Source organism: Cryptomeria japonica, chromosome 11, assembly GCF_030272615.1.
Source record: "Cryptomeria japonica chromosome 11, Sugi_1.0, whole genome shotgun sequence".
Lineage (NCBI taxonomy): Eukaryota > Viridiplantae > Streptophyta > Pinopsida > Cupressales > Cupressaceae > Cryptomeria > Cryptomeria japonica.
In genome coordinates, this window is record NC_081415.1 from 579805298 (window position 1) to 579828844 (window position 23547).

Consider the following 23547-nt stretch of genomic DNA (forward strand, 5'->3'; position numbering starts at 1 on the left):
TAAACTTACTAAAAATAGTAAGTACTCCCAAACATCAAATTATGGCAAACCGGGACAGGGCAATACTTACTAAAAATAGACGCTGCTACAAATAGTAAGTGTGTTTAAACACAAAAATTAAGCCAATCCGAGACATGAAACTTACTAAAAATAGTAAGTGCACAAAATTCGCTCAAATTTCACTAGTAGCTTCCTTGACGGGCTCTGACTTCATTGCAACGTTCAGATTTTCCTAAACCCTAAGAAAACGACCTCAAATCTAAGTCTGAAGGGCAAAAACTCTAAAATAGACAAAACAAGCTCCAAACTTAGTCAAATTCGCTCAAAACACTTGCAGACTTGATTAGAATTTACCAAAACACTTTTGATAAGAATAAGAATAAGAATATTAATAATAATAACAATAACAATAACAATAACAATAACAATAACAATAACAATAATAATAATAATAATAACAATAATAACAATAACAATAATAACAATAATAACAATAACAATAGCAATAACAATAATAACAATAATACTAATATTATCCTTCACTAATCTAAACCATGTTAACAAGACCTGGGACTGCGATGAGAAGCGACGCTGACCGAGGGAGCTAGGGCTTGCAGGCCCTGGCTTTTGTTTTGTTTCTTTTGTGCGTGGATTGGCGTCGATGGTGTGGGGGACGGGGTCCCTCCCTTCCCATTTTTGCTTGCTGCAGTGAGGTTGGGGGTTTCGTGGGCGGCGTTTTTTGTTCGTGGGGTTTCGTTGGGGGTTTTCTTTTCCTTGGTTCCTTTCTTTGTTAGTGTGAGGCTTGTGTTTGGGGTGTGGTGGTATGGCTGGGCTTCAAAAAGCCTGGTGCCTACTAGTGCACAGCAATCTCCAAGATTGGCTGCAGACTTGCATGCATGGAGTTCAGGTTCCTCTTTTGTGGGTGAGAGCTCTAAACTCAAGAAGGTAAACGGCTGTTTGCCAAGGAGTCAGGATCGGCCTGTCCTGGTTATTTCTCCTGAATCGGTTTAGGAGGATTTTTTGTATTGGAGCCAGCATGTCTTGATTTGTAAGTTCTTGGGCATTTGCGTTCCTCTTTCAGCTTTGGAGTCCTGGATTAATCGATCCTAGCAGATTGAAGGTGATTTTGAGATTTTTGGTTGCCAAGAATGGCTATTTCTTGGTTGATTTCTCTTGTGTTTCAGATAGAAATCGAGTCTTTGAGGGAGGGCCATATTTTTATAATAATGTTGGCTTATTTATGAAGCCCTGGCATGGAGGATTTAATGCGGCAAAGGATTTGTCTTCACGGGTTCTAGTGTGGGTTTGTTTGCCATGGCTGCCTTTGGAATTTCAGCAGGAGGAAATTCTACAACAAATAGCAACCTTGTTAGTGAAGTCGGCTGCCATTGCTCAGCATATTCTAGATAAAAAGGTATTTTCTTTTGCACATATTTGTGTTGAGATTGATTTAAGCAATCCTTTGCCGGATTCTTTGGAAATTTGTATTGGCAATGCTTTGTGGGTTCAACAGTTGGATTACGAGTCCCTCCCTTTTCGATGTCATCTTTGTCATGAGTATTGTAATGTCCCTTAGGGAAAATAACTGGAAATACCCTAGTTATGGGTCCTAGTAGGGTTGAAAGTACGTACCTTAATTTCTGCTTGTCCAAACCTGCAAAACCAGGTTAGAAGATGCTATGAATTATTTAAGTAATTAACATATAAGTAAATTCAGAATTAACTATAAACTAAAATTAAGGTAGCAGTGTCAAAGACTAAATTATAGATTAGGAATAATGGGAAAATATACTAATGTAGGGTGTCTTATCAACAGTTTCCCATAATCAGTACTACCATGTAGGGTACCCCCATAGCAGTTCTCCCTTCCCAGTGATCTTGTAGGGTGCCCTATAGCAGTTCTCCCTACCCATTTATCAGGTAGGGTGCCCTCCAGCAGTTCTCCCCACTTAATGATCTCGTAGGGTGCCCTATAGCAGTTCTCCCCACTTAATGATCTTTTAGGGTGCCCTATAGCAGTTCTCCCTACCCATTTATCAGGTAGGGTGCCCTCCAGCAGTTCTCCCTACTTCTCAGGGATGATTTTAATTCACATTTTCATTAATAATCATTTTATATCAACATTCAAGTCTTGTTGTCATTCTGATTATTTCACCAATTAAGTCCCAGCGTATAATTTGATTTAGTTATATCAATTACTATAGAATACTAGATTATTCAAATATTTAGTTTGTTGAATATTTCCAGTTTATTGTCTGTATTAACAATTCACAGAGTTGTTGTTCATTTATTTGCAGAAGTTAATACTATTAATAGATTAATCCTATATAGCAGTGAATTACAGTGAGCCGGTTAATTATTCTCAGAATTAATATATTTGCGGCTAGCTGATTCAGTCATATAATTTATTATTTGTATTTGAATGTGCATTAGGTTCCATTATATAATTACCCATGATTATCTAGAGTGTGCTATTGATTAGACTACTGAAGTTTTTCCAGAATTTAATATTTTTAGTATGCAAATGTTATTAGTGACTTGATCATATAGTGATATATATTTTCTTGAGTGAACCGATTATTATTTTCCAGAATTAACGTAATTACTGCAGATTTTATTTATGTTGGCATTCCCAACATCGTGGGCTTCATATAAATATTATTAGAAATAATACAATGTTTATCATATACGTAATATGAAATATCGCAATTTAGATGAATCGTAAATGCAGGTGCATAGAGAGGATTCATACCTGAGATGGATGCAGTTACCTTAGGCGTGGTGTATTCTTATTTTCTAAATCCTCCCTTTATATCTCTCAATTTGAAGGAGAGGTCACACCTCTTCATCATGTACATGCCCTTTGGCAAGAGACATACCCTTTCACCACTAGCACCCTTTGAAAGAGTGCAACTCTTCATTATTTCTACCCTTTGAAAGGGACTCGGCCTTTCATAATCAGATCTGCACTTCTCATTTCCAAATTATCCCCTCCTCTCAAATGAGGTTTTCTTCTCCCTTTTCTATCTCAATGTTGAGGGAGTCACAACTTTTCCTTTCATGTCTTTTGACTTTTCATTAACTTAATTAATTTTTAATTATTTATTTTATATTTAATTTTATTATTATCATTTATTATTAAATTCTATTTCAAAGTGGGGACATTACAAGTATGGGCACCTTCAGCGTCAATGTCCTCGGACGTCTAGAAAGGCTGGGGTTTCTTCTTCTCTTTCATCTGAACCTTCAGTGGACAAGGGTGCTAAAGGCAAACCGTCTATGGCTGAGGGGGGTCACAATAAGGATGGCTTTATTCCTGTTAGGTCGAAGGTTAAGGGGAGGGGTCAAAAGCAGGCCTTCAAGGATAGACAGAGTGATCAAGAATTCAATCGGTTTGAGGTCTTGCATAATCAGGCCTTAGAAGAGGGGATTCCGGTTGAGATTTCTTCTGGAGCTAATGGTATGGATACAGAGCTGGAGCAGGCAATTGTAGTGAAAGATAATTCTAGGGTCTTGGACAAGGGAGGTTCTGGGCTACCTGTTGCATCTACTGATTTGGAGGATGACATTGTTTTAGTGGACCTTGCTAAGGAGGTGTTGACTTCAACTCACGGCCAGAGATCACTTCCTGATCTAGGGGTGATACAACGCCCTCTCAAGAAGGGGCATTTTGTACATTCCTCTAAAGTTAGTCGTAAGAAGGATGTTGACAAGATTAAATCTACTGGGGATTTGGTGGTGGAATCTGGGTCTGTTGATACCATTGATGCCCACTTTCCTCAACCTTCCTCATGATTATTCTTTCTTGGAATGCACAGGGGTTGAATAGCGCCTCCCGTTAGAAGGCTATTCAGGATTTGATTTTGGTGCATTCATCTGATATATTTTGTGTTCAGGAGAGTAAGCTTTAGGTAGACCTCATGCTTCGATATGCTCCTCGTATTTGGTTTTCCGGTCAGTGTCAATGTATTAGCTCCAAGGGAAGTTCTAGAGGTTTGGCTCTTTTCTGAAATCCACGTAAGATTGTTCCTCGCTAGTGGATTTCTAGCCAGTTCTCTATCTTGGTGGTGGCTTCAGTTTTAGAATCTGGTGAAACTATTTTGATCAGTAATGTTTATGCTCCGATTGATATTCGTGGTAAAATCCAGCTTTGGGCCCATATCCGGTATGTTAGGTCTTGTGCTCCTTATTTGCCATGGATCTTAGCAGGAGATTTCAATTCTGTTTTGTGCTTGGAGGAGAAACGAGGGGGGCTACCTACGTTGGGTCCTACTTCAAATCTTTTTTGGGCAAATGTGGATACTCTTGCTCTTGTTGATGTTAAACCCTCTAATGGTATTTTTTTTTGGACCAATAGAAGGAGTGGATCATAAGCGATATCTAAGCGGTTGGACAGATTTCTTGTCTCTGCTTTTTGGGTTGGGGGAGATTTAGTCACTTGCTCTGAGATTCTTGATTGGTGCGGCTCTGATTATTGGCCAATTAAGTTTTCAGCTCCTTCTTTTCCTATTCCTAAGAATCCGCATTTCAAATTTCAGCTTATGTGGCTTCGCGAGTCTTCTTTGTATGATCTTGTTGCTCAGTGGTGGCAAGATGGAGCCCTTGCATATGGTACAGCTATGTATTCCTTAGTCAAGAGGCTTCAGTATGTTAAGTATCATCTTAAGTGCTGGAATAGGTCATGTTTTGGCAATTTAAGGGCCAAGAAAAGGGAAGCACAGGAGCCTCTTGCTGTTATTACTCACCAGATAAGGGATTTAGAATTTGCAGAGGCTCTTGGGCAAGCTGAGTCCCAAGCTCTTAAACTGGTGGAGTGGGAGCTTCGTGAGGAGATATTTTGGAAACAAAAGGCTAGAATTGATTGGCTTCGAGAGGGCGATAGAAATACTACTTTTTTTCATCACTCTTTGCAGGCTCGGAGGAATAAGTGTTATATTTCTTCTTTAGTTAATTCTGAGGGTGTTATGATTTCTTCACAACAGAATGTGTCCAGAGAGGCTCAGGAGTTCTATTTTGCTCTATTTACAAGGGATTCTCATCTCGCAAAGGCTACTGAAGATATGGTTCTTGCTTGTATTCCTTCTTTGATCTCTAATGATTTGAATGTGTTGCTTACTTGTCTGGTTACTTTCTCTAACGTGGAGGTGGTTGAGTTTGGCATGAATAAGGGGAAAGCTCCTGGTCCTGATGGTTTCCCGGTTGAATTTTTCCAAGAGTTTTTGGATATTGTGAAGCAAGATTTGTTAGAGGTTGTGTGGGAGTCTTTTCAAAATAAACAAATGTTTCATGCCCTGAATGCTACTTTTTTATCCTTATTCCTAAGAAGGACATTGCTGATAGGCTTGAATTCTTTAGACCTATTGCACTCTATAATGTGGCATACAAGATTCTTACAAAATTGATTGCTAAGAGGTTAAATCTTGTTTGCCAGTTATCATCTCTGAGGAGCAAGATGGATTTGTGGTATGTCATCAAATTTTGGATGGGGTAGTGGTTGCTTCTGAGGTCATACATTCCATGGCGGCTTCTAAGGATAGGTCTATGTTCATCAAGCTGGATATGGCCAAAGCATATGACAGGGTCAAATGGAGTTTTCTTCAGAAGATTTTGCTGGCTTTCAGTTTTTCTACAAATTGGGTTAGGTGGACTATGAGCTGAGTGACTTCTTCCTCATTTTCATTTATTGTGAATGGTGAATCTTCAGGGCTTTTTGGTGCTACCAAGGGTCTTTGTCAAGGGGATCCTCTCTCTCCTTATCTGTTTATTATTGTGGCAGAGGGGCTGGGCAGGTTTCTTAAATTCAAGGTTTCTCAAGGTTTGATTCATGGCTAGCAGTGGGGGTTGGGCCTCCCAACACTTTCTCATCTCCAGTTTGTGGATGACACCTCTCTCATGGGGTTGGCTCGTATTCAGGAAGCTGAACCTTTTAGGCAAGTTTTGGATATCTATCTTGTTGCTTCAGGCCAGAAAGTGAATGAGCAGAAGTCCTCTATTTTCTTCTTCAATCCTCCTTAAGCTATCCAGCGGCAGATTGCAACTATTTTACGGTTTCACATTGGATCTATTCCCTTTGTCTATTTGGGTATTCCTCTTCCTGTTGGTCGCCAGCCCACGTCCTCCTAGCAGATGTTGCTAGATAAGTTAAGGAAGAAGGTAACTCATTGGACTCATAAGTGGTTGTCTACAACGCGTTACTCTACTCAAGTCTGTTATACAGGCCCCCCCCCATTTACAGGTGCTTTGTTCAAGCATCCCCAATGTATTTTCTTAGGGAATTTGATGCTCTCTCATCAATTTCTTTGGAGTGGCAATTTGTTGGTTACTAAGTGGAGCCTTGTTAAGTGGGAATCTGTATGTAGATTGAAGGAGGGTGGGAATTTGTTAAGTTCTTGCTGCTAAGCTTTATTGGTGATGGTGTACTCATTAACACCAGTTATGGGCCTATATTCTCAACAACAAGTATCTTAGAGGCGTTGCTTCTTTTGAGGTTCCTTGCTATCCTCTAGAGGGAAGCGGTTCTATGATTTGGCATACTCTGAAAGTGGGGGCCCAGTTGATTAAGCGTGCGCTTTTCTGGATCACAGGCGCTTTTTTTGCTAGATTCTTGGGATGGTCACCCACCTATCCTCTCTTTGTGCCCCCACCTTCAGCCTCTTTGCGATGTTTTTACTACGGCTGGCTGGGATACTGTTGAGCATTACAAGATTGCAGAGCATTGTGGTTTGGTTGTTACCTACCGTTAGAAGCATCCTTCTGAGTGGCCACCTAGAGGGTCTAAGGATGACAGGCGTGAGCTTGTTCGTCTTTTGGCTCCCCATGTTTGTAATTCTTTGAGGGGCTCTGATGTTTTGGCTTGGAATGGTCCTGATGTGCCTGGGAAGTACTTTGTGTCTGCTGGTTATAAACAACTGGATAGGCAGTTATTTGGGGATATTGAGGTCTTGTGGTGGAAGCAAGTTTGGCATAAGTTGTCTTGGCCCAAGTGTAATTTTTTTCTTATGGTTGGTAGCTCAAAACCGGTGTCTCACTTGGGATAATTTGTGCAAACGTGGTTTTAATGGGCCCTCAATGTGTGTGCTCTGTTGTGATGATTTGGAGAGTGTCTCTCATCTTTTCTTCCAGTGTTCTTATGCTAGGGAGATTTGGCAATTTTGGTGGAGGGTGTGGAATTTGCCCTGTAGGCATGTTTCCTCATAGACGGGGTTTGTGGATCGGTGGGGCATGGCCCCTGTTTCTACTTCCTTCCTTCAAGTTTCTTGGGCTATTGGACCATCCTTCATTATCTGGAACCTTTGGTTGGAGAGAAATTGTCGGATTTTTCAATATGTGCGATTGGTGGCCCCTCACTTGTGGTGGAAGATCTTGCATTCTCTGGGAGAAACTGTTGCGGCTAAATGTGATATGACTGAAGCGGTGGCTCCTTGTGATGTTTGGTGTTTTGATTGTCTTCATCTACCTCCTCTGCAACACCAGTTCATGCGCAAGAGATGTAGACACCCTACTCTGAAGGTGAATAGAGAGGGAAGATGGTCTCCTCCTCTGAAGGGAGTTCTTAAAATTAATACAGATGGCTCTTCCCATGGAAACCCTGGTCAAGCTAGTATTGGTGGTGTGGGTCACGATTGTTTCGGAGATGTTCAGTTTATCTTTTCTATTTATATGGGTCTTCATACTAATAATTTACTGGAGGCTCAGGCTATTTTATTAGCTCTGAAATTTGCCACTAAATTGGGGTGGTGTAGGATTATATGTGAGTCTGACTCTCAGGTGGTGGTCAACTTGTTGAATAGGTGGCATTTAGATGGGGTTAGTTGGCATTTGGCTTTGATTGTTGATCAAATTCTCAACCTTTGTGCTTCTCTGGAGTCTGTTTCTTTTACCCATATTCCTTGAGAATGGAATGGGGTTGCCGATTGTCTGGCCAAGTGGGCCTCTGATCATATTCATGATTGGAACGTTGTGGATTGGGGTCAGTTACCCCCTGATTTGTCTCAACATTTGTTTCACTTAGTTGAACTTGATAGGGCTATGTTATGCCCTTGCTTTGTAATTCTTCTAGTCTTTAATAAATTTTTACCCCTCCTTTATTTAAATAATACTAATAACAATAAGAATAACAATAAGAATAATAACAACAATAAGAATGATAACAATAAGAATAATAAGAAGAAGAAGAAGAATAACATAATAACATAATAACAATAACAAGAACAAGAACAAGAACAAGAACAAGAACAAAGAACAAGAACAAGAACGAGAACAACAATGACAATAACAATAACAATAATAATAATAACAATAATAACAATAATAATAACAATAATAACAATAAGAATAATAACAATAACAATAATAACAATAACAATAACAACAACAACAACAACAACAACAATAACAACAACAAAAACAACAACAACAACAACAACAACAACAACAACAACAACAACAATTAAATTTAAAGCTAATATTACATTTAAACCTTATTAAAGATGGTAAAAATATATTAATTAATTATTAAAATCAATTATAAAAATATAAAATTATACTCTAGTATATAAAACTATATTATATATTATTATGATTTTGAGTTTATTAAATTATATTAATATTTAAAATAGTATATGTTTATCCTATTATATATATTATTAAAAATAGTATATGTTTATTCAATTATATATATTATTATTATATAATAGAAATATATAGTAATGATATATTTTATATATAATATATAATTAGTATTATAATATAATGAGGTATGTATTAGTGTATTTTATATATACAATAAGATATTTTTTAAACAAAATCTTAATTTGATTATAAAACTTTTTTAAAAACCAAAATAATATTAAATAAAATGTTTACTAAACATATCAAAAAATGGTAATCAATTATAAAACTAAACTAATATTAAATATAATGTCTTAAACATGCCAAAAAGATAATAATAGTAATTGTAAAGAATATAAAATGAATTTAAAATCCTTTAAAAAGCAAAAGCTAATATTACATATAAATCTTATTAAACACGTTAAAAATATTAATTAATTATTAAAAATCAAATATAAAAAAATATACACACAATTTAAAACCCTTTAAAAACAAAACTAATATTACATATAAACTCCATTAGACATTAAAAATATATTAATTAATTATTAAAAATCAATTAAAATTTACAAATACCAATATGTTGACATGAATGGTATATTTATCACAACTAAACATCCAGTTTCTAAAAACTATCAGTAATAGGTAAAACTATCAGTAATAGGTTAACTCACATGAAAAGGCTTATTTTAAATTAAATTTTCATCCAAGAGGAATGGTCACATCATTAAAGGAAAGCGCATATTAAGAGACGAAACCGTTTTTTGTTTTTTTTTTCGGGTTTTTCAAACTGTATGATTTTCTTCACCAATGAAGGCCATTTTAATGAGTTTAATTTGTCTACCAAGATTTCAGCAGGATTTTTTGTGTACATGGATTGACTGAGGGGTATATATGGCTGTGATTGTAGACTTACGCCTCTTGGCATATTTATGAACTTATGGTCAGCTTAGCATAGACTAGGAATTAAGTTATTAACCATCTTTTTAGTTACAAAAATAAGCAATTGTATTTGAAAGGGAGTGTGAAAAAGATTAGATTAGCATTTGAAGGACCTGGCTGAACTTGCAGTAAGAAACTAATCTCAAATATAAAATTTTCTAATCTTGTCAAGTTAAACTAAATATTGTATCAAGAAGAAGCTTGGAACAACACTGCCAAAAAGTCTTTGCTTGGTTTTGAATTTTCTAATCTTGTCAAGTTAAACTAAATATTGTATCAAGAAGAAGCTTGGAAAAACACTGTCAAAAAGTCTTTGCTTGGTTCTGTATCGTTGAACAACATAATACACAAGAGCAGTGCTCAAATATAAACTAGCTTGTACCTTCTCATCTAAATAGCCATTTGCACTTTGTTGAACCCGCTTCTCAAGCTCTGCAAGTTCATTCCGCAATTGCTTAAATCTTTGAATCTCATTTGGAAATGTCTCTGTCTCCTTAAAAAGTTGTGGAATAGTCTGATCAGAAGCTTTATCTTCCTGTGCAAATGCATATTTCACATACAACATCAATTTTGATGATCATAAGAAGCAAATCCATATCAAAGTTCAACTAAATTGCAGAAAAAAAATTGTTACAATTCTGTGTCAAATAAAACCTCATATTTTAAAATGCATCTACCTTGGCAAAAGGCCTTCAGCTATACACAAAATATTAACAAAAATAATAAATACAAGTAAAGAAATTACACTAGATGATAGAGTTTTAGTCCTTAACAACAAAGATGCACATGAGACTCATCAAAAAACTTGGCTCCTGATGGAACAGATTAATTTTTCTGATCACAAGAGAACGAAAGACCTCTGTTTATGACACTTCTCAAAGCAAGAGCATAGCCACAACATAACCAAAGACCTCTGTGTATGAGACATTATGGCAAAAACAATCTTGTCATTAAGGCTAGGGCATAAGTTACAACTTACAACTTTCGAAATCATAAATAGAAAGGGAAGTTCTGGTGAAATATTTAAGGCCATTACATACTCATGCTAGTCTACTTAGTTTACCATAAATACCAGGTTACATGTAAACCAAACCCAGGTCACCTTACCAATTGCCTTTGCATGACCCCATAATCAAGTGTCAGTTCTTAGTGCTTCATGTGACTGACCCCACATGATTGGCTGTCTTCCCATTACCCCCTCATTTTCCACTAGATATAGCATAGTTACCTAGAAACTCATAGCATAGCCCTGGGAAATCTCCTATATTGGAAACATACTCACAAATTACAGAAACATTTTGCTATGCCTCCAGCATCAGAGACATCAAGTGACATTTCATAGCACCTCTTTACAGTCCCCAGAAGTGTCCCTTGAAAATCAGGAAACTCCTATAGAAATTTTTTAGTACTTTAAAATCTGGATTTAGCTGTGTTTCATCCTGCTACAAAAGTTTTTCAAATACGTCAGAAATTACATTGTTTTTCCTTTACCACTAACCAGGGGGAAATATTTAAAATCACTATAGAAAAACGCTAATAGTTGAGTTATTCTAATTTATTAATGAAAATTTACATATTTTTCAGAGGCAGGAATTTTTCCATTCAAATTTTAATGAGAAACAAGTACAAAGAGAAAACAATAAAAAAGATTAAGATGTGTATGTGCTCAAAATCTTTATCAATTGATTGAAAAAGTAAAGAGGAGTACTGAATGTGCTAATAAATTAGAGGCTTTATATTGTAAACTAACACAAAAAAATTGAAATTATTTTATTTAGTATATAATATAAATACATTTTTATCTCTGAGTTCCCTCATACCATGTTTGTTTTTTGATGGGTTCTTTGTCCCAATAGCTGTCTCTCATCTCCAAGTAACCATGAAATATAAGCAAAAGGTCAACAATGATCATTGGCGACTCCCATTTGATGATTCTCATTGAAATTTTTATTGAAAGTAACAAAAGACACCCTATCTTTGTCATGCCCTGCCTAAGGTTAGGGATTTATAACTACGAATCCCAGCACTAGATAAAATAAACATCTGAAGGTTTAGAGCAAAATCTAGAGTAATTACCAAACGGGGACATTACAATCAATATCAGAGCCTTGATCTTACCAGCCTGCATGGTAAAAATAAATCAATGGATGCATTCTAGTCAATGAGAAGGGATCTAAAAATACATGTATTTGTGTGTATGCTCCGTGTTTGCATATATCCATGTGTATGCTTTGTGTTTGGTTCATACCTGATGTGTTTCCAATATGTCTACTCCATGAGTGTCTACGATTACTGTAAACATATTCCTATCATCATAAGATTTCTATGTTTGGGTGATCTACAATATGAGAATAACTAGAGCGAACCAAAAAATGTGAACTTATTCAGGAAAGAAAATTGCATTTAAGGTCATAGATGTGTGTCATGCTTCTAATCCTCATCTTAATATAAACTTTTGTTCACGTTTTGAGAATTATTGGGACACCCCACCTGGGAGTTAAGACAAAACATATCTTTGTTCAAATTTGCAAGCTGAGTTAATATCAGAGTTGCACAGCAAAAGCTAATTATATCCCATGGAGGATTTAAGAATGACAAATCTCCACAGGATAGTTTAGGGACCCCCACATTGAAAGGATTTGGATAAAATTGGCATTGTTTGAGGACAAGTAATTTTGGGAAGGGCAGACTGTCATGTCCCACCTGAGGTTAGGGTTTTATAAGTACGAATCCCAACACTAGATAAAATAAATATCTAAGGTTTAGGGGAAAATCTAGAGTAATTCCCAAAAGTGGACATTACAATCCTTTCTCCAATTAGAAGTGTTGCATGAGATTGGAAATTACAGATCAACAGAATGTGCTATTTAGAAAAACATCATAGATAATCCTTCATTTTATTCTTTTCTAGTAAGTAGCTTTCTCCACATTTTTGGCAGCTAATTTGTTTTAGATATTTTTTTCTCTAAGTCATTGTGTTTGCCACATGTCAACCAAAAAGTTCGAAATCCAATGAATATCATTACAATCCCAAAAAATTGTCTACATTATTCTATTCAAAAAACCTTGAAAAATTTGTTAGAAAATACCACTTCATTATCCATTGCCATTCTCTAAGAAAAGCGCTTCACTCCAAAACTCCTTGGAGTAAAAGGTGTGAGGCCCACAAATTTGGGAAAAGTTATAACTGCTACAAGATAAAGATATGGGAGACTATGTAGCCCAAGCCAAGAAGAAAAAAATAACTGCTGCAAGTAAAATGCAAGAGGGCAGCTGTTAACCACCTGGTGCAGGAACACCTGCGCTGACAAGCAATCAGCACCACCAATAAAAATTTGTTTCCAGTTTGCTGATTTGTATTCTTCAAATTCAGTTTGGTTTCTAATTTCTGTGGCTTCTCTTTATCAGTCTTGAAGAGTTTCGCTCTCTCCATGTTTTGAACAAGACAATGAAAGAATCAAATATATCATATAAGGCTATAGTGTCTGCATTATTTAACTCCTTTAAGAAAATACAGTTGCTATTGTTAGAGTAAAAGGTATTAGTTTACTTAATTAATTAAGTCATATTGATTGAATGATTAAGTCACCTTTTCTCTATTTCACTTAAGCTAAATTTAGGAAGCTAAACTTAGGAATATTAATAATTAATTCATTATTAATTATTAATTGCTTTTAGGGTTTATGTTTTTAGGTTTTGATCTCCTTTTATAAGGATTAATCCTTTTGTAATCCTTAACAATCTGATTATTATTATTGCAAATTCTTGATCTGGGTTTTCAAAGCAATCTTTGTGTTTTGTATGAATCTTCCATTGTTGTGACAAGTTATTTGCATACAGGTGTTCACTGGGTTCTGTGAGGTTGTATTTCTCAACTTTAACATGGTATCAGAGCTTCAGACTTGAGGCCTTCCTGTTCTTCAGAATGGGAGATTCTACCTATAGCAGGTCTTCTGTGCAATTTGGGTTGATTTGGACCTCACCATTGAATCTGGTACGTGTCAAATAATCAAGATTGACATTTTGTTTGTCAATTTTTATTCACGGAGCCAGATCTGTGAGGGTTTGAAGATTCAGCTTTTTTTCCTAATGCAGAAGGCACCTGATTTTCGGAGCAATTTGGGCCCAAAAGGACCTCACGATTGCCTTCAAGAGGCCGATTCCACGAATTTTGATATATAATTCGACTACTTTGGGCATTGTTGACCTCTAAAGCAAAAAAAGTTTGCCTATATGGTCGTATCGCCAATCGAGTATTTTTTAGTTTTGGTAATTTTTTTATAAAAATCAAAAAAAAAAAAAAGAAATAAGTTGAAAAGTTTTTTTAAATCAAAAAAATCATGTGAAAGGAGGGGCGTACCCCCTCCTGCAGTCCGTACGGCCTGCAACAGCAGGGTCGGCAGTTCGTTTGTCGGGCCCCCCCGTCATCCGCCCTTTTTCCTATTTCTGGCAGCCTTTTCCAGTCGGGCACTGCCTCTGTCGTCATTGCCGCCCTGGCCGGTTTCTGCCCTTCCGGCCACCGTCATTTCCTTTTCGGTTGGCCACCCCTTTCCGATTGACGGCGCCTTTACCAATCACCGCTGCCCTTTCCGGTAGCTTGCAGATTTTCTGGCCACCAGCGGCCCTTATCCGACAACGGATTTTTTTTTTTCAAGCAGGTATTTTTTTGCCAGTGGAGGGAAAAATTTTTGGCATATTTTGCTAACGTCAGCAGTATGGACTGCTACATGGCCCTCTTTTGACCCTCTTTGTGCCCTAAAAGAGGGATTTTTTTGTTTTGGGCATACGATATCATTTTTTGGTATACGAGATATCGTTGGAAAGTCGGTTTCATTTACTTTCCAGATTTGTGGGTTTCATCACCTATTTTTGCTGCTGTTGCATTCTACAGCCGTTTGAAGTCAGAGGAGTTGTTTTCAATCCCGAGCTCATAACTTTTCGCCAGTTTCTCCGTTTTTCGAGATTCCAGCGGCATTGGGACGATGTTTCAAAGCTCTTCACAGTCATCCATGCACTTTTTCCAGATTTTACTCTAGGTACATTTTATTCAATATTTTGTGTTTTCACACTGGTGAATTACTTGGACATATGAGATTGTGGAAACTTCTCGTTTGCGCGGGATGACTCGTTTTTGGTTGTTTTTCTTTTAATTTCCAGTCCTATGTCTTTTTTTGACATTCTGAGCTTTCATTGTAAGCACTTATGATTTTGTAATCGCACTGAGATAAAGTGCCTCTGTATTGCACATGCATTATGGGATCTTGCACATCAGTTTTGTGCCTTATTGCACTCGCACTATGATATAAAGTGCCATGGGGGTTTGATGTTTGCCTTTGTTTTGCCTACATACCTTTCTCATGCGTGTGTGCCTTGATTTGCACACCCTTTGTATTTGCTTGTACTTTCATGTCTGCACGGTCAGATGTTCTTGGTTCTTCTTCATGCACTACATCATGGCTTTCAGATTCAATGTACCTGTCATACCTCTCCCTTGTCAGCATTATGGGAGGGTTTCTACTGTTGGTGCTAATGCTTCCTTGGTTTGGCGTTGGAGTGAGCTATGTATTCAGTATTTGTTCCTATGTACTAGGCGGATGTAGCGGCTGGTTACCCATGCATTTCAATGAGATGGAACACTTACCATATGCACAATCTTGCATTCCTATTTTCGGAGGCAACCTTCCATTTTTTCATTTGATCGGTTCTTCAAACTATTTGTACTTGTGCCATCTATATCTTCAAGTTCCAAATTTTTTGCCTATGTTTGCCATCTAATTTGGATTCGAGTAGTGTCATTGAGGGCACTCATGCAAATTCATGACTTCTTGATCTTGATCATCTTTTGTTTCAAAGGAGGTTCTTATTTCAGCATCATAGCAATCATTCAATGACAGTGTTTGCAGCTTCTTCATGCTTCAGTGATTCTTCATGCTCGTCTTTTGTTCCTATCTTCTGGAACATTATTGTTTGGAGGCTTCTTAATCCTTCACTTGAGCTTTCATCTCTTCTTGGAGGAGTTTTGTTCCCACAAGGTTTTCTCTTTTTCTCCACTTTACAGAGATTTCATTGTACTTGGGTACCTCAACAGGCCTTGTTGCCGAGACCCATTTTAGCTTTCTAGCATCTTGTCCTTAGTTTTTTTAGCTTCTCCCTAACTTCATCTTAAGGGGGGGTGTTAGAGTAAAAGGTATTAGTTTACTTAATTAATTAAATCATATTAATTTAATAATTAAGTCACCTTTTCTCTATTTCACTTAAGCTAAATTTAGGAAGCTAAACTTAGGAATATTAATAATTAGTTCATTATTAATTATTAATTACTTTTAGGGCTTATGTTTTTAGGTTTTGATCTCCTTTTATAAGAATTAATCCCTTTGTAATCCTTAACAATCTGATTATTATTATTGCATTCTTTTGCTCTAGGTTTTCAAAGCAATCTTTGTGTTTTGTGAATCTTCCATTGTTGTGACAGGTTATTTGCATACAGGTGTTCACTGGATTCTGTGAGGTTGTATTTCACAACTTTATCAAGCATGTGTCTTGTGACGTTTTCACACATCACCCCATTGCAAATGGGGAACCCCCACTTTTTGCTTTGCTTTAGTGTTTTGCTTGGCAATAGTTTCTTAGTTGTTAACCTTTACTTATGAGTGGAGGTTGATCGTATCAGTCCAGGATGAGGAATTGAGGTCAGGTCGCTAGGAGATGTCGAAGTGGCAAAGTTGCAAATGTTGTCAAGAGGCAAGAAGTTCTCAAGTTGCAAGGAAAGAGGTTAAGTTATGAGGGTTTGTCAAGGTCAGCGTGTCTAGATAAGATCAAGTAACCCAACCAGAATTGAACAATTAACAGGCAAGATTGTCTAGGCAAGCATGTCATTTGACATTTTGTGCAAACTAGGCTAGATGTTGCACCCTAGGAAGTGTGACCTCAAGCTTACAAAATTGCATTCCAATGATGAAATACATCCAAATAGCAAAGAAAGAAGGCAACGGACTCATGGAAGTTTGAAGAAGAAAAATTTGACTAGGTAAAAATTTTGCTTAAGTCATGGTCCTGACACTAGCTTGCTCACCAAGAGCAATTTGTGCAAATAGACCCTAAAAGTGTGCCCATGCTAGAGAGGCAAGAATCACAAGATAATCTAAGGCAATGCTAGTAAGGGGTCAAGATTGAAGAATCTGGGTGTGAAGAAAAAATTTGGCTGTCAAGACTTTGCTCAAGCCAAGGACCTTGCCTTGAGCAACGAATTTGTGGGAATGAAGGTGAAAAATGCGCTCAAGCAAGAAGTTGTGTGAATGAAGGTGAAAAATGCGCTCAAGTAAGAAGTTGTGCAAATGAAGGTGAAAAATGCGCTCAAGCAAAAAGTTGTACGAATGAAGGTTAAAAATGCGCTCAAGCAAAAAGTTGTGCAAATGAGGGGTTAAAGTGTGCTCAAGCAAGAAGTTGTGCAAATGAGGGGTGAAAGTGTGACCAGGCAACGAGGTCAACTCAAGCATAATGAAACGTGTTGGAGAGCATGTAATGAAGTGTGTGAAGTTGAATTTGAACCTAGACATAAATGCAACATACATGTCACACTTGAGTTTGTGATCAATTTTAAATTTGCTTATTTGATTTGTAGTGTTTTGATTCTGGTTTATCTCTTTTGCAGGTCTGATTGCACGTGGATATCAAGGGATACACAAGGATGCGAAACAAGTGTAAAAGGACTTCATCAAAGGCTATCAACACGGTTAGCATCAAGCGGTTAGGACTTCATCAAAGGGTATCAAAGCAGTTAGCATTAAGTGAATAATATTAAAAAGTCATACAAGCAAGATGATAAACTTCACAGCTTCAGCTAAACAATTGCAATAGGATGAGGCTCTCAACATCTCAGAAGATAAAAGGATTTGCTTAAGCAAGGCAAGTTAAACAATAAAAGCTAGAGGGTCGACTTGATCATGGTGATGCCATCATCATCACAACAAGCTTAGAGATGTTGAGTATCAAGGGATATTGCTCAACTACACGCACGTGTGATAAGGTATCAAGTTTGCAGTGCAAATCGAGGTGGCATCCTTGTCATCATGGACTAATCAAAGAATTCCACATCAACATGTCCAGATGCAATGTACTTGACTCATTCAATGGAGGCACAAAATTCAAAACACTTAACCTCATTTGCTATCAGTTCACATTCATTAAGGAACATATGTCAAATCAAATGTAATTTTCTCATTGGCCAAAAACGAGTTTATTGTAACAAACCCTAATTAGGGTTTTATCTTGTAATCTTGGCCATTGATTGTGAATCAATCTGAGCCACTCATTGTAAAGAGCTATCTATATAAGGCTTAGTTTTCTCATTTGTAAAGGTTAATAGGGAATAGTTCAATAGTAGGTAGATTATTAGTAGATAGCTAGAGTAGAGTAGGAGGAAAGGAGATTGTTGCCAAGACTTTGTTGCAAGAAGCATGTTATTTTCATTGAAGATATGGTGAACTTCATGTGTGGATTCAAAATTTGCATGGTCTCTACTTCTCATTTATTTTCATGTTGATTAGATGAATAGAAGCTATTGTGAATGATTAGTGATGAGATTTGTATGTTCATACTCTAGTAGTTTGTTGACTGTAAAGTACCTTGCATGGTCAACTAAACTCTCTACATGAGCTTAACTTCAATTGCTACTCGCTCATTGATATGCATTACATTGATGGTGTTTATGTATTTGGTAGTAATTTGAACATCATTTTCACTCTCCTTGGAAGATCACACCAGCATTGCCTAGTTGTTCCCTTGCATGGCAAAACAAAACATGGTTGAATTTCACTAAGTCATTCATAGTCTCTTACATTCTTCGGATTAGATTAGCTTTCTCAACCCTTTATCCTTTTGCTAATTTTTTCAAATCAAGTAAATTTTCACATTCCAACAACATTCAAACATTCAAGTATCATCATAAGTCCCCCTTGTGATTCCAACAAACCACATCACAATCACTGAGTCTATCCATATATAAAATCAAGACCTGACTATTGGAACCTTGGACTCGTCTCATTTGATCATATTGTTTAGCATCCAAGAGGTCTTTGTTCAAGAGAGGATAGAATACTTAGTATTTAATTTTGTGTTGCATAGTGTCACAAACACATCAACAATGTGCAACGCCAAATGTCACAACTTTTCCAACGTATTGCCAGTCTATGCTAAAACAAGGGCTTTGGAAGAGGGTATCCATATACATCAGAATGCAATTGAATTCTTATTAGATGTAGTAGTTGCAAGTTCTCTAGTATACATGGATGCTCAATGTTACTCCACACAAAGTTGAATCTCGTCTTGGTCTTGACTTCGTCGAACTCTAAAAGAGCTAAGAAAACAAAATCATGATCAAAGAGCTAAGAAAACCTGCCAGAGGATCCAAGGATATATATTTCAATTCAAAATTTGCACGGCCATTTTGTGGAAGCATAGATGTAGTACATGAACTGTTTGACAGAATGCCTCATCGAGAAATTATCTCACAGATTGCCATGATTGCAGGATACGTGCAAAATGGATTTGTTAATAAGGCATTGAAAACTTTCAAGCAAATGTAATTGGCAAGTGTAAAGCCACATTACACAACCTTCGCCTACACTCTCCCTACCTGTGTCAAAATGGAAGCTTTGAACAGAGTTGGACGTTCATCAAAGCATAACAAAGGGATTTTGTCATAAAGTAGGGCAATTTCTTCCTAATGAATCGAGCACTTTTGTTTTGGAAAATAGAACCAAAATTTTGATTCGAATTAACTGTTTTTTCAATCTAGATTTTATGTCAAGAGAAGGTTGATTCATTCCATTTTCGATAAGATATTTTGTGGAAAAGGCAAGAAAAGATAAATCGTTGCATAATGCAAAAGGTGAAAGATCATGTGGAATATGTAAGGTGAAGAAATGAAAGGCCAAAAGATATTCACCCACGAATCAATAGAAACTAAATAAATGACAAGTGTTGGCGAAAAAACCAATTATGCACATTCCATCGAATGACAAAGAAGAAACAAGATTTAGACGGGGAGAAAAGTCAGCAATCGAAGAGATAGAGCTCGAAGTGATAGAGGATCAATCAAAAACATGAATAGATGGCAATGTGATAAAGGAAGGAGTTATATATAAGGCGTGAGGTACCAGTTGAGAAAGTGTGGGTGGACTGCAACACGTTAGAGAGCAGGGGCAAAGGAAAATACAGAGTTGAGGTAGGCTAAGAGAGCCTATTTGTAAAACATGTTTTTAGATTTGGAAGTGTTTGAAAGGTAAATATAATTGTATTTATTCTTGTTGCAATATGTACTGTTATTTGTGACTTTTGTAAATTTGTAGCAAGAGGGAGTCTTCTCTCTTGCATCACTGCCGTTGTTGACGACTCTGTTGATTCATTTCCATCACTTAGGCCAATGATTTGGGTAGATAGATATATGTACTGCAGCTATCACCTTTGCTGACAGATTCCAACTATATAAACAAAAACTCATAAATACATTTGAAGTTAGTAAAAGTTAAATTTAACAACTTAAGTTATATTGAAATTTAACATTATAAGTTTTTCCATTACATTTCTAATTATTAAACATAGTTTGTAATCTCATTTCTCACTTCTTATTTTAAGATTATATGAATTAAAAATCATTAATACAAGATGACTTTTAAATATATTTTGAAGTAAAATAATATTGATCTAATTTGCATTTTTATTTTAAAATTTTATCAATAGAATATTAAAATGTAACTTTAAATGTTCTAATATATTATTTATTTTCTCCAAATCTAACCTACCATCACTAAAAATAATTAAAATTGTTTCAGCTTTAAATTTCCAGTTTTTAAAATTTTCAGAAGATTTTATTTATTTTAACTCTTGATTTTTTATTTTAATTCCAATATAAAATTAAATATGTATAAAAATGTTTGAACATTTAATTATTATATAATATTTTAATCTCATTTTAAAAATTATATGATAATACAGATTTACATTCTTCATACTTAATCATGTTTTCTTTTCTAATTTTTATCAGCTTAATCTAAACATTTTCCTCGCCTAACTCAAACATAAACATGAACCTTCTGACTTAGGTTTTTATAGTTGTATCAGAGGAGACTTCTTCTTCAACATGAGATTTCTTGCAAACTATGGAATAAGCATCAAAGTCCCAATTAGACCTCATCTCCAAAAAATTCATCCATGGGAGATCAACTCAAGAAGAAACATATAGAAATTCCAGTATGGTTCACCTGTAGTGGCCACCACTTGACTTTAGCTCTAAGTACAATTTCTAATACATATAAAACTTGTAAAAAAAAGAATGACAAGAGAGATTGATCTTGAAATTCCTTTGCTAATCTTTCCTTTTCCTTTCCTCCTTTTATCCCTTGCCTTCTTCGGAACTCTAGAATCCCAAGGTTTCGAAGTTCCTCCCCTTGGCCCTTTCCCTTCTCGGAACTCTGGAACCCCCTTTGCTAATCTCTCCTTTTCCTTGCCTCCTCCTCTCTCTCCGGAACTCCGGAAACCCGAGGTTTCGAAGTCCCTTCATTGCTGCCTTTCCCTCTTCTCCAGAACTCCCGAACCCCAAGGTTCCGAAGTTCCTCCCCTTGGCCCTTTCCCTTCCCAGAACTCCAAAACCCCCTTTACTAATCTCTCATTTTCCTTGCATCCTTCTCTCTCTCCGAAACTCCAGAAACCCGAGGTTCTGAAGTCCCTTCATTGTTGCCTTTCCCTCTTCTCTAGAACTCCCGAACCCTAAGGTTCCGAAGTTCCTTCCTTGGCCTTTTTTTTTAGTTCTCTGAAATCCCGAGGTTCTGAAGTTCCTTTCCTAGGTCTCCCCTTTTCCTTTTGCTTACTCTCTTCTTCCCTATCCTAGAACCCCGGAAACCCGAGGTTCTGAAGTTCCTTCCTTGTCTTCCCCACTTCAGGAACCCGAGTTTCTGGAGTCCTCGGACTTCTTTCCGGCTTGTAACACTTCTGGATGGCATGATCAACACTCAAGCTTTAACTGATCCGACGACTTTTGTGACTTGTGCACCTTCTTTTGTGGAGCTACAGGGGTGCATTTAATGATTTTGGTAGGATTTCCATCAAGAGAGGTACAGGGCCATGCTTGTTGTGGTAACTTATGTCATGTTTGCATGCTCTGACTTTGGAAGGTCAATCAATCCACCCATCTCAGGGTTGCATTTTCAGCGTATGGCTAGGTTGCTTGCATGTACAAAAGTCAAGTGCATGCACTTCCCTGCACTCCCAGACTGACATTTCTTTGCACACACAAGGGTCATGATCACTCTTGCAACCAATTTTCTATATAAAAATTGTTAAGCCTCATTATAAAGGGTTCTCTCCCTGCTTGCTTGAGCTATTCTATGCTCTTTCACTTCTCTTGTATTTATCTTGCATTTTTGCAACTGTAAGTTTGGCCATTTGCCCTATAATGAATTGAAATCACCATTCTTGCCTTCCTTCAACTTATGTATGCTATGTATGTTTCCTTACCTTCATCATAGGTGTATGTTTTGTGGATCTTCTCTCATATATGTTGTGTTGATTTATTTATGAGTGTGACTTGTGGAAAACCTTATCCCCTCTTGACATTCAGTGAATTATAACCTCCATACATGCATTGGGGTCACTCATACAACTGAAGTTTGAGCATCTCCTAGGTATTTCAGTTGATTCTTTGTGTCATTTCGGGTAAGGAGAGAAACAATCTCTTCTTGGTGCATCACCTCCTTTTATTTTAAACATTTCTCTCTTCCCTTTTCCTCTGCAAGTTGTTAGGATAAGCTTAGGAGTAAGTTTTGAGGTGTTGTGTTGGTTCAACACCTGCACCTGGATTGAGAAGGAAGTCGGCCTTCTCCGAAGATTCAACCCCCTTGCGCAAGGTCCCACACTTCGGGGTTGTTTCCATGTTTCAGAAGGTTGCTGAGTTGATAGCTCAACAAGGGTGCAAGCTTTTGTGATAACAGTTCCTTTGGCTTCCAATGTCAATGATGGCATGGGGCCGTTGACCCCTTCACAACACTTATTGTGGAAAAGATGCTCTCATTTTTAAGCATCAATGGGTGCTGGTTGGGCATAGATATTAGAGCAAGTTAGAATATCAAGATCAGTGCTTTGCTCTTCCTCAACTGCAAGCTGCTAAGTTTAAGCAAGCAGAGTTCATTGTGCATGGCAATCACAGTCGTTGTGGGTATCAACGTTGTGATGACTGCACTTCTTCTCTTTTACTTTTCTTGCTTGGAGTGGAAGATTTTGGTTGCAATGTTCTATAAGGCTTAAGCAAAGATTATCTGTTGCCAGGCTGCAGTGCATTGCAAACTATACTATTTCCTGAAGATTTATGTTTTTGTGAGGGACCAAAGAAGGCTTTGGGTTTTTTTGCTATTTCTTGCCTTGTTCCTCAATCTTTCAATGTTTCACATGATAGGAACTCCATAAGAGGTTGTATGTAGTGACAAAGGCTACTAGTATGCTTCAGGACTTTGTACAGATCTATTCACAAAAATTCAAACCTGCATAGAGTTCATGAAGCTTGTTGATGCAATCTAACACTGGCTAGTCCTTTTGTCTCAACAAATGAAATTTCTCATACACGTCACAGTAGTGTTCATGAGTATTGAGCACTTACCAGCTCATTTGTCATGTCCCCACTCTAGCTCAGTCTAGCAGAGACATGTGAGTCAGCTTATTATGGGGTCTTGTAGGCTGACAGGGTTGGACAGAGACCCGGTATGGTTATTCAGTGTTGGAGACTTGGTATTCTAGCAGTTATTGATCAGTTGGGAGACATTCCTTGTTTTTAGGAGGCAGTTCCTACTTTTTAGGAGGTTTGATCATGCCCAAGGTTGGGTCTCCATGAGATGCCTCTTTGGGTTCAGTTTCAGAGAGATTGGGCTTGTTTCCTAAATTTTAGGAGCATCCCTAGATTTTAGGGATGAGACTACCAGTGAATCCTTGATTTCCGACTTCAGTCAC

At 37.0% G+C, this 23547-nt stretch overlaps 1 protein-coding gene across 3 annotated transcripts in view; it reads right to left on the bottom strand.

Annotated features, from left to right (window-relative positions):
• LOC131072923 (uncharacterized) overlaps positions 1-23547 on the bottom strand; it is a 254611-nt gene that overhangs the window by 98334 nt on the left and 132730 nt on the right. For all 3 annotated transcript variants that reach the window (XM_058009227.2, XM_058009228.2, XM_058009229.2), the window contains one exon: positions 9935-10087. In XM_058009227.2, coding sequence (XP_057865210.2) covers positions 9935-10087 — 153 coding nt within the window. The remainder of the gene's footprint in view (positions 1-9934; positions 10088-23547) is intronic.